Genomic DNA, 12,575 nt, shown 5'->3' with positions numbered 1-12,575 from the left:
CCATGGAGCCTTTTCCACCCATTCCTAATAGTGTAATGTGTCAAAGTAGCACTAATTCCCAAGAGCTCTTCCTGATTGGCCAAGAAACCAGGTGACAGGGTGAGAAAGGTTTTGGAAAGCCTAGCAAACATTTTCACTTGAAGGGCAGTGTTTTTGTGGTCTGTGAAGGCTTTTTCTCATTAAGTGTATGCGGGACGACACTTAGTGGGTTAAAACCCATGAAATGTGTGTTGCTCCTATTTTTATAAACATGAAAAATCAATGGTCCACCACACTGCCACTGTCAAGATCAACACAGAATGTCTTGACTGCAAACGGATTGATTAACCTGTTACGTTTGTTAGCAACCAGAAAAAGGACACCAGTAATAATGACAAACAGATGAGAATGCTGCGGGGGTCTGGGTGCCGTGTTGGCGGGACGTTGCGGGGCTCGCTGCTGCTACGCTCCGACTGCTTTGACAGTGTGAGTTGGCTTTACTGGTGTGTCGTTTCCTGGTTGCTGCGTGGGCGTCTGCGAGACAGCGAGAAACCAAGGAACCCAGCCTGAGCACACACACAAACTGTGTTTCGCTGTCTCAGGCTGAGTTCAGGCTGAGAAATCCTCGGAGCCGCTGCTGAGAAAAGATGTGTGTGTGTGTGTGTCCACGTCCACAGATTGGTCCATTTGGACCTGGGTATGGTCACGTCACTATACTCAGGAAAAAAAAAATCTCCAACGAGGCGTTCTGGGGCAGCATAGACAGGTATTTTCTGTGTTAGAGTTGTACTCACTACAGGGTTTACTTTGAGGGTTTGTGACTTTGCAGGCCGTTTACATGCAGAAAAACCTTCATAAGACACAAGGTAATAACCGTAAAAGCATGACATGGGACCTTTAATATGATCTGAGGCCTTTCTGCTGTTTTTGACCATGATTCCTGATGTGACTGCAGAGCCTCATTCAGCTCAAATCATTCTGAATTAAAGAGTGCAGTGGGAAAGAGAACATAAGCAGAATGGTTTTATTCTGCTGTAGGAATGGAAATAACAGCAGCTGCACCCAAAGCAGACTGAGCAGGACTTGGTGGACAAGAAGACCTACAGAATACCGGTCAGACAGGTGAGTTACAACAAAACATTCACTCCACTCTTTTCTCGAGCACAACCATTGCGTTGGCTAGCAACAACTGTGTAGCCCCCTTTAGATTTATACTGTTTACACAGCCCCATGTCTTCATTGGTAAGGTTTTATTCTGATGCTGATTGTGTTGATTGTTGCACCCGCCGAGTGATCATCAACTTTTTATTCATTATGGATGGTCCTGTTTGTTTTCTATTTAAAATTAATGTTTTGTGGTTAGCTCTTGTGAGGTTACATAGAAAAATTTGCATGGTTGTATAGTTGATATTGATAAGAAGTTGTATGCACATCTTACAAAGTGGCTTTAATGGATTTAATTGTTAATTCTGACATCAAGGCTGATGCTATTTATGTTGTTCCACTCGTATACATTGACATTTCATCATTTATTTCCTCTTTAATTGAATGTTGACATCAATAGTCATCTCATACTCCCTCCACAATTGAATATATTCAACAACAGCTATAGGCTGCTATAGTTGTCGACTCGGTTTTATTAAAGATACGTGCAGTATATTTAAGATCTATATCTGGGTATTTCATTGGAGGACAGCCGTACTACTGTTGTCTTCTATTTTTGTAAATCTGTTTTGAACACCCTACATGATTTTACAAACTTCAACTATTATCTGCTGCTTTGTCTATCAATTGTTAAGCCATCACATAATAGTGCAGGAAATGTACTCAATATTTGTTTTTAATTGACACTGAGCATCATAAAATACATTATACCTACCTTTTGCGGTGTGTTTAGCAATAGTTTTTTCCTGTGTTATTCTAGGTGACAGTAGTGTTTTATGAAATACATGGCAGTTCTATTCATAACACTTCAACCACGTCTAGTAATTTCTCTGTTCATTAAAACTTCAAGCAATGGATGTCTCAAGCCTCTACAGGCATGTTATGTAATGTTTTTAAGCAGCTCTTGAACTTCTTGAAAGTAGTTTTCTCCTGTTTTTAAAGTAATTTGTCTGAGTTACTCAACTGCTTTTTACACAATGTTAGAGGATAGTCCTACATTTCTAAGCTGTTACTTCGATGAAAGCAATCAATAAATGTTTCCTTTGGAACCAGGTAGTACTGTATAAACATGTCACACAGTATTTAACATAGCATTTTGTTGGGAAAATACTGAATGTACTCTTCTCATATCAGAGTAGCACATGATAACAGAGGCCCTAGCTGTGTACATAGCCGGATGTATGACTACATGGATGACACTCATGAGACACTGTGTTGAAGTTATGATAGCTATGTTCCTAAGATTGGCATGATGACACAGCCCCTAGAGAAAGACATATGAATGTCATGTTTATTGCTTACGAAGGCCTTAGCTAATCTTAACTAATGTCAGAATACTGCTTTGAACCAGTATTCTTCAATCTTGTTGACTGTAACGCCCTCTCTTGTATATAAGCATATCAAGGACTCTACTCAGGGAACTATTTGTCCCACGCAGCCCTGTGTGTGATGACTACTTCCATTCTTGCAAGGATGATACATACATGTATCCTGATATTGAAGACAAAGCCGGTGACGAGTGCACACATTGAACACATTTGACCATTATTACCTTGAAACAAAAAGGAACGTTTGGAAACTAATGGAGGGTTGATTTTAGCATTATGATATTGTAATTATCAATTTCAAATTTGTATGGTTTTTGGGAGGGTATTATAATAATGATTAATTTCCCCATATTCCTAATCAAAATATTGCCCTGATATAACAATTGTGTTGTAAACTGGTAAATATGTTTGCCTAATTGCCATCTTTGAATTTGTTTCCCAAGTTTTACTCAACAATACCCTATTAGATTGATTACCATCCAATACTGATAGCAAGCCATTTCTTTGTTATTACACGCCGATATTATTACTTTCATCTAACCACCAAGCTGTAATGTAAAGTACCACCAATACTTAAATGCATTTTGCCGATAACACTTCTGTACTTCTACTTAAATAGAATGCATGGCATTTGTATATTTTGTGTTATGGAGTGCATTTCTAAAGGCAAGTATTTACTATTGGTTGTATTTTTTCAGTTTTAGTTGAATTGAGTCATAAAATACTTACATTGCACTTAAGTTGTTTCTGTTGTAAAACGAATATATATAAGATAATTGTGTGGTTTGTATTGTTTTACTGTTCAATTGCATTTTAATTATAGAAGTTAGATTCTGGTACTGCCCTGGAAGTTTAACCACTGACAGACCACCTGAGACTGTAACGCTATATGATGCTGCTTTACTCCCATTGTGTCCACAGTTAGCACACATACTGCCTCTTTCACAAGTCAATGTTTACTTCATGTTGTGTCACCGTTACCAAAAATTGCATGTAACCATAACCATGTCCTTAACAGATCAATTTATTGTTAACAATCACTGTTTTGGTATAGCGTACTTCAGCAAATGGAGTAAAGAAAACAAAGATTAAAATAAGGTCTAGCTAACAATTGCAATAAAAAGAAATAAATAGAAAATAATCCGATTAAGGTCTAGTAATTCCATGTTCATATGAATACATAACATCTACAGTATAAGTTAATCAATTGAAGCTACTGTATAAATACATCACCAGCATGCAAAATATTGTATTATGGAGAATATTGGAGCAGTTATCATCTTACACTGAAGAAACAGTATAATAGGCAAGTGCATTTCTTGACCAAGAAGAAACTGGAGACAAAGTAAATCCACAAACCTCAAATCTGCTTTTAGAGCTTCCACTTAACATTGCATGTGCTCTGTCCACAAATTATACTTTGTGGACAAAAAGTTTCAGGTGCCGTTTCAGAGATCCAACTGAGTGTTTTGAATAAGGGTGGAATCATGATAATGTTCAATCACCACATTCTTTTTTGAAATGTCCATTTATCTGACTTTGCTATCTGGAACTGTTTCCTACAAGGAGCCGATAGAAGTTGGTATAGTAATGAAAATACTGACGATAAGAATTAGGTGTCGATAAACAGTTAATTTCTTTAATAAAGCACATCAGCACATGAGAGGGACACGCTGCACTACTTCATCAATTTGTATTTATAGTTACAGTATGACTGCGCTGGACACATACCTGACACAAAGCAAAACAAAAACATTTTTTAATGTCATCTTCATCAACAGAGACAACCTGCTTTTCACTCAACGATCATATTGTGGTGCAACTAAAGATGTCGGTGCGTATTTGAAGTTACACAATGAAGTTGGACACCCCCTAAAAAAGCTCAGTCTTCATCTCTGCAACCCTTCTGCTCTCTCACCCGCTTCCTCCCTTGTCTTTCTCTCTCACTAAGCAAGGCCATTACATTCGAGGTGACTCTAATTTTCTGGTTGCTCAAGCATCGAAACCGAATTTCTGAATGCTCCTCCGCTCACCAAATACAATAAGACAGCTCAGCTTCATCTGCGCGATAAGACCAGTCTCTGCCAGTGTGAAGGTATCGTTACCCAATAGTCACACTGCGATGAATGACACACCTCCTGCTTCTATAGTGGTATTTTGGCAAGTGCTGCAGAGGCTACCAAGGAGGGGGTTTCCTTCTTTTATTTATTCTTTGTATCTAATCCTAGGTAATTACTCAAACCAAAATTGTCTTCCCTCCAACTTTTTTTAATTTGTTGAAAAATAAAGAACAGCAGCCACGTTAGTACCATCTGCTAAATTGGCCTCCAATGTTCCAACAACCCCTCCCCCCACTCCCGTTTCTTTTTTAATTTCTAAGAATTTTTTAACTAGTATTATTATTTTGTCATCATTTGTGAGCGCGCGTGTTGTGTTGTTTTGGCAGAATGAGGTTTCGGACCCTTTAATTGTTGCCCTCTCCTCCCTCGTCGTCCTGCTGGTCGCTCGTCCAGAGCGTCAAGTTGTCTCGTAGGAGCTGCATGATGAGAGTGGAGTCTTTGTAGGAGTCCTCGTTCAGGGTGTCCAGTTCGGCGATGGCGTCATCGAAGGCGGTCTTGGCCAGGTGGCACGCCTGCTCCGGGGCGTTCTGGATCTCGTAGTAGAAGACGGAGTAGTTGAGAGCCAGGCCCAGGCGGATGGGGTGGGTGGGCTGCATGTGCTCCTTGCTGATCTCGTGGGCCTCGCTGTAGGACTTCTCGGAGGACTCTACCACCGCGGCCCTCTTCTCCCCCGTGGCCACCTCGGCCAGGTAGCGGTAGTAGTCGCCCTTCATCTTCAGGTAGAACACTTTGCTCTCATGCTGCGTCTCGTTGCAGTTCTTGATCAGGAAGTTGTCGAGGAGGTTGAGCACATCCTGGCAGACGGCCTCCAGCTCCTTCTCGATCTTTTCCCGGTAGGCCCGCACCATCTCGATTTTCTTCTCATTGCCGTCGGCCGATGTTTTCTGCTCAATGCTGGAGATGACGCGCCAGGAAGAACGCCTTGCCCCGACCACGTTCTTATAGGCCACAGAGAGCAGGTTCCTCTCCTCATTGGATAGCGCTTCGTTCAGTTCTGTGACCTGAAGAAATAATAAAAGCAGGCGTTAGCATATGTATTTATGTCAATTGTCTTTTTGTCAAAGATGTGACGATTTGTCTCTTGGAACAAATCGTCATTGGAACAGCCTGAAAATTGGACAGTTAAAAGCTGTAACATTATGTAAAGTATGGATAACAACTATTTAATCCTCTGTGCAGCAATCACAATTTGTTGGACAACATAGCATAGCAAAGCATTGCCTCCAGGCAAACTGTACAACACCCAAGGCAGCAGTCATTGCAGAGCAAACCCCGCCTCCGGCTCTCCGACATCCTCCTTTGAGGGGATTGCTGATTGGATGTCCAGAGCTCTGAAAGCTGGTTTTGTTGTGTTTTGTTTTGACAGGCCTGTGTCCGGCTGAAGGATTTAATCCTTTATACCCCACTGGGACTGTGCAGCAGAGGCATCTTTACAGCCCTTTCCTGAGTATAAAGCCTGTTGTTACTTTCTTTTTAGTACAGAATTCAGTTCCATAAGCGTAGCAAAGCGTGGGGCCCCGGCCTATCACGCGGAAAGGCTCTTCACAATCATCCTGGGTATAAACTGCGGGGATTGAACTGATATTTCCTTTATATTTAAATAGGAAATGAAGCTAGCTTTTTAAAGCTGCTTTGCTTTAGCTATGAAGCTCCCAAAGAGAAGTACAATAATAAAGACAGTTCCCTTTAGAAAATCTAAAATGCAAGTCTGACTTTGTGTTGGTATTACAAGAATATTAACTCGGCGATTATAAACGCAGAAACATTTGATTTGATATTAGTGGTAAAGATGTTGACATGCTCATGTTTAGCAAACAATGTTTACCATGTTGGCCATTTTAGTGTGTTGGCATGCTAACATTAGCTAATTAGCAGTAAAAACAAAGACTGAACTGATGGGAATGAAAAGTAGCATATTTGGTCATTGCCAAATTGCCAAATTTCCAAACTGAAATTCTGAACAGATGATGGTACTACATTATAAAGTTAGGATTTCACTAAATTTCTCACAATTCTTCTTTTGGGGTTACAAAAGTCTAAAGCAAATGTCATGGCAATCAATCCATTTGTTTTAGAAATGTTTTGTTAATAACTACAAATCTCATCCTCATGTAAAGTTAAAAAGCCCTTCATTGTCTGGGAACCATCAATGTCTGTATACAATTTAAATCATATCAGTTCAGTAGATTTTGAAATACTTCATAAGTGAAAAGTATGACCTGCTGGTGGAGCTAATTGTCCAGGGAGGTAATGCTGCATGTGTACACAGCTTTCTTGATCAAAGAAAGCAAAGCTTGAACCTTTGACCTTCTGAGGTGCATCACAGTCACGATGAACTAACAGCTGAATCATTCTTCTTTGGTTAGACTCTAATGACACACAGTAGCTGATAATCTCTGTTCTAGTCGTTACTACAGTCTCTATTGATACAAACCTATGACTAATCATGTGTTCATCTGATTAACTCATTCTCAGCACACAAGTGCTTATATACATCCAAATCAACAGACGCTATCACCCTCTTTAATGAGACTCCTGCAAAGGAGAGGGAGGTGAAGGCAAAGAGCAACCAGTGATGCAATCTCCTGTTTCCATGGCAATGGCAAAATCTGCTTTGTTTTATGAGAGCCATACAAGAGTGAAATATCTTAACTGTTTGGTACATTTGTAAATGTTCGCAATCCGACTAACTTTTGCCGCTCAGATTTGAATGACATATCTTGACAACTATTGAATGGATGGTTGTGAACTGAACTATAAGTATATGAAGTACTAAGAGGTGAACATCTACAGGCTTTAGAGATCCCTTGACCTTTCTGTAGCGGCATCATTAGGTAACCATTTGAATTTGAATTATTTGGTTGCTTGCAACACTACATTGCATCAGCTTAGCCTGCTTTCTTTCTGTTAGGTGCTAAATAGCTGAAGTGATGCACGCTAAACCAGGATCTAAAAATAAATAAATAATCTATTTGGTCCAAAAGGTGGACTTTTATGCCTCCTACACCCCTTTGAATTTGAAAATGTCTTTGCCTTGTTATGTAGCATTACCACAACAACCAAACATCATCCTTCCCGCTCCTTACTTTATTGCAGTTTAATGAACAATGCATCCTCTTGTGTGTGCACTTGTTCACAAAGGCGTATTTCTACAAGAGACATTGTAAAAATATACAACTGATATGAAAAAGAACCTTTGTACTGAAGAAGTTTGAAGACAGGCAAACAACAAAATGACCTCTGTTGTGTAATGATCCCACTTACGAGAGCAGAAAAGGCCCCATGCACCCCATTAGTTATTGCTAGATCCCAGCCTCAGCTCCAAACCGCTCTATGCCTTAGCCCATTAAATTACAATTACAGTAAACAAGTATCTGACCTACAGCAAAAGCAGCAAGCAGAGGAGGTCAGTGCTGGAGCAACAGAAAGGTCAGAAAAACAAGGCCTAAACAACACGCCTGTAAAAACATGGATGCCTTTGTTTCAGAAGGCTGCAGGGTGAGCAGAAAGCCCTGACGGAAGCTGTGGTGCAGGCAATGACAATAGAGCTCTGTCTACCCATAAAGCTCATCAATCGCGCCTGCTCTCGTGACTCATCCTTGCACAAGGCAGTCAAACTTCCAAACAACTTAGTGTTAAGGCAAACAAAGGCCAGGCATGACAATCAATAACTTCCTTTTTGACAGCTCTCTGCATGACCATTAGTAACCTCAGGAGAGACCCTGAAAGGGCTGAAGGCTTGACAAATATTACTCTGGGTTAGACCTCAATGTGTCCAGCCCCACATTTACATTTAATAGATTCAATTTACATAATGCAGGCTTGCCAAAAGTCCCACAGTTCCCCATTTTTCTTCCAGTTCTGGGCTTTGCTTCTGTCTATACATTGCTCATTTTTCACTCCCCGGGCTCCCCTAACCTGATGTGACAACCCCCCTCCCCCCCCGCGCAAGCCTCTTTTTAGGCAGCATAGCATAATGGCACTGTGGACTACCTGACACCACGTGCGGTGTGAATAGGGATAGAGCCTTGGTGCTAAGGGGGATGCAAGGTGGTGTATGAGAGTGTAGTAATCGTGGTGGAGAGGGAGCTTTGAGTAGCTCTTTGTTGCTATGCATATGACATTAGTTGTTTCTGTGATTTCTTCTGATGTGTGTATGCAGTAATGATAAATGCAGGGTTCATACACTTTTTCACCAATGATTTTCAATGACTTTTCCATGACTTCGCCATGACCTTTACATGTATCTAATTTTCCATGACCAAAAAAATTACTCTCAGCGGTACCACTGAAAATGGTTTATTTTAACATGGAACAGGAAAATAAGATCTGAAACATGTTGTGCCTATCTAAAACAAATCAAATAGGCTTACTAGTTTCTACACGCGAAAGCAACTAAAATCTCTCACCAGCAAAATACCTCGACAGTTAAATACCATTTTACGTTTCATTACTATACAATACAGTATTTATTATCATTATAGTATTACTATTTCGGCGATTACATAAAATATAAATTATATTTGATGCAACTTTAGTTACATTTCCATGACTTTTCCAAAACTTTGGGAAAAATATTGTTTTCCAAAACTTTTTTAGGGCCTGGAATTAGCATTTTGAATTTCCATGACTTTTCCAGGTTTTTAATGAACCCTGTAAATGGTTGATTAGTTAAAAGGAATGAGGAAAATGTGCAGATCTTTTAGGTCATCAGGCTAATGCAAGCATCTGTTACTGTAGCTCTCTGCTGTCATTATAAACAGGAAACTGTTGTGACCAAAAGGTGACAGAAAAGTCTGTCCTTCCTTTTTCTGAAAGGAGGTATAACTGTTATTTGTATACCATTGAATTGTATGACAGCATTAGTAATTGTTACCTGCTATACAGTTACTAGGAGTCACAAGTCACATTAAGCGAATAAAAATGAATGATGACAGTGCTGAGATAATTGTGCAATTGCATTAGTAATACTTGGTCATAGTCGGTCTTAGGGACTCATGCGGATGTTTCACACTTGCGCTTTGTAGGGTTGGTAATCTCCCAGCTATCCCTACCCTTTTGAAATCACTCGCATCATACTTTCCAGGTCTGTAATAAATTATGTTACCTCATTCAGGGGCATTCTCTTTCTTTTGGTTTGAGAAATATTGTTTTGAGTAATTTGCTAAAATTAATATGGCTTTTTTTGGAGACAACAAATGAAAGTAATGTAAATATCCTAAAACCAATCATCACTGTTTTCACACTGCCTGGGCTGGAACAGACAAATACTCTCTATGTATTCCTTTTTTAGCTGCCTCCTTTCTTCTGTACTATATTACAACTTCAAGTCAGGATAGATGTGTCAATGTTATTCAGGATGCTGCTAGCATTTATGTCCCTGCACTCGTTGACAGTGACTAAGCAAAAGAAAATAGACATCATCCTAACACAGTGATGCTAAAAGATTATAACTTACTGCTGTAGGGAATATAACTCGGTTCAATTTTGTATATCTTGATGCAAATGTAAGAAAGGCATTGTAAAATGAAAGTGATTACAGTGTCTGTTGTGTGGTGGGAAAGGTGGGCGTTTCTCGTAGTGCCTTATGACTCACCACTGAGTCAACATTCATTTCAGGACATCCTGAAATGTCCTGAGATGACATTTGCTGAACTCATTCAAATTGGAATAAGGTTTTGAAGTATGTTCATACTTAATAAATTAGCTAAACTTTGCAGCTTTCAGTGCCCCCTGGAGAAAATTCCTAATCGGGGAAGCAGATCAAACAGGAAATGGTGACTAGAACCTAATTTCCTGCTCAATCATTATCTAAAATGAGGCTCATCATAGTGTCCAATTCAAAAACCTTATTCTACATCTTGCATTACGGTTACATTTCAAACAATAAATCTTATCTGATGTTGAAGATATCTCTCCCATCAACCTTCACCATCCTACTCACACCCACTCCTATAGAAATCACTCCTAAATGCAGCATTATGTTCGATTTAAAATTTGTCCCCTAGCAAAAATAATACACAAGTAGCCCAAGGAGTTTAATTTAATCAGTGAGAATAACATTGGATGAATAATATTGTGGATCAAGTCCCTGTTTTTCCTCCAACTTATGTTGTTTCCCATAGCAACAGACAAATCAAATGCTGCAGTGTCAGACCTCAGCGTAGCAGTGGTGGTGTTACGTAAAATGTAACTTCTAAGAAACTAACATATTGTTTGGTTTATTTAAGTATATTGTGGCATACAGTATATGGGTAGTAAAGTCCAATAACGATGGACTGGCTATGGGTGGGCAATATATCAATATTGTCATATGAGACATGATATCGTCTCATATATATTTGTCTTTTTCTGGTTTTAAAGGCTGCATGGTAGCACATTAGCAAATAAATGTTTTTATTATTTTTATTTTTTATCTTAAAATGATTCTAATGAAGGCAGTTTGATTATCAGCTATTCTGTTTTACACTGAAATGTACAGCTAAACAGACATGTGTGTCTTCAAATTGTTCTTCTTTTAATCCAACAAGAAATACTATATATAGTATTGTCAATTCATATTGGACACACACATCCAATGTATGGAGCAGCTGCAACAAAATGCATCTGTAAACACATTGAACGTACTTCCATGACAGAATAATGCATTCAGTTCATTAAGTGTGATGGAAGCCCTGACGCTCTGTGCCATGCACTTCCTTAGACGCTCTACAATAGGGTGTGTGTTTGTGTGTGTGATAGCGTATGTGTGTGTGTGTGTCACAGCTCATTTACAACAATTGTGTCAAATCAGCACATTATGCTGGCTATGGTCACATGGTTAAATTAGTCCTAGTTAGCCTTTTAGCATGTCATCAAAATGAGCTGCGACAAATTAAAAGACCCTGATTCACAAATTAGCGAATACATTCAATAATTCCATTCCGTTACTTAGGGATCTTGGATGCTAAATGCTGTGATCTTTAACACCGCTTTGAAGCGAAAGGAGTGAAATAGGTCAAATCTATCTGTGTGTCTTGATCTGAATGGAGAAGCATGCATCATCAAAAATGGTTTCCTGAACCTTAATTAACCAGGATCAAATGAGAGCCAATCTTTCCATGTACATAATGTGACTTGTGCTAATGTTACATTCAACAGTTACGTATGACCTGTCTAGTTTAATAAAGCTAAAGAGAGACAGAGGATATGAACTCCAACTGAAATCCAACCCGTAGTTACTTTGCGTAACCTAATTCTGTGTACATTTGTAACAGTGTTTTAGCAGTTATTTGTATTGAGCTACATTTACAGACTGAAGTCTCTGTGGACATTGACTCTGAGGAATTCATTTGTAAAAGAGGTCTCAATTAGTCAGAACCGGGTTCAATACACATTTCTTAGAGCACATCAGTAGAATATATTCACTTATAGAGATTACATGGCTGTATGTTTCTGTGCTCCAAATCTTGCGCAAGCAAAGGCAACTGGGTCTGCATCACTGATCGGTTACTGATCGCTCATACCCGCACAAGACAGACGGAAAGAGGACAAGCAGAAACAAAGGCTACTCTCAAAAATCCCCTACAAAATGTTATTTGGAAAGACATTGGAGGACAGATCATTTTACATTTTTGTAGAACCTGTAAATTACAGTTGAAACAGAGACTAAATCCTTGCTTTTTCTCTGGCTCCCAAACAATGAATGAATGTCTCACACAATGAGAATAACCGTGGATTTAACTCATTCTGATTGTGAGACATGATATCTACATTACTATAGTCTTATAAAGGCTGTGGTGCATGAACATTACAGTAATTTTTTGGTTCCGTTGCCACCGGGGCGGGGCAGTTACCATGTCTGCAATGGCAAGGGATTCCCCTCAAATGATGGGCGAGGCAGGCAGACACACCCCGGTGCCCAGTGCTGCAGAGACACTGGCTGGGTGAGGGGCAGCTCTCTCTCTGACTCGGCATAAATCTGAAGGGGTGGAGCCCAGCCCCC

General features: G+C 39.6%; 1 protein-coding gene across 1 annotated transcript in view; it reads right to left on the bottom strand.

Moving 5' to 3' along the window:
• Positions 1-3,479: 3,479 nt before the first annotated feature.
• Positions 3,480-12,575, bottom strand: part of LOC104951472 (14-3-3 protein gamma-1-like) — a 10,167-nt gene continuing 1,071 nt past the window's right edge. The window contains exon 3 of the mRNA XM_010778137.1: positions 3,480-5,592. Coding sequence (XP_010776439.1) covers positions 4,936-5,592 — 657 coding nt within the window. The 3' untranslated portion in view covers positions 3,480-4,935. The remainder of the gene's footprint in view (positions 5,593-12,575) is intronic.

The sequence above is a fragment of the Notothenia coriiceps genome, unplaced genomic scaffold (assembly GCF_000735185.1).
Source record: "Notothenia coriiceps isolate Sejong01 unplaced genomic scaffold, NC01 NC01_scaffold00000339, whole genome shotgun sequence".
Lineage (NCBI taxonomy): Eukaryota > Metazoa > Chordata > Actinopteri > Perciformes > Nototheniidae > Notothenia > Notothenia coriiceps.
Note: the sequence above shows the minus strand (reverse complement) of the source record. Positions and strands in the feature narration are given on the sequence as shown.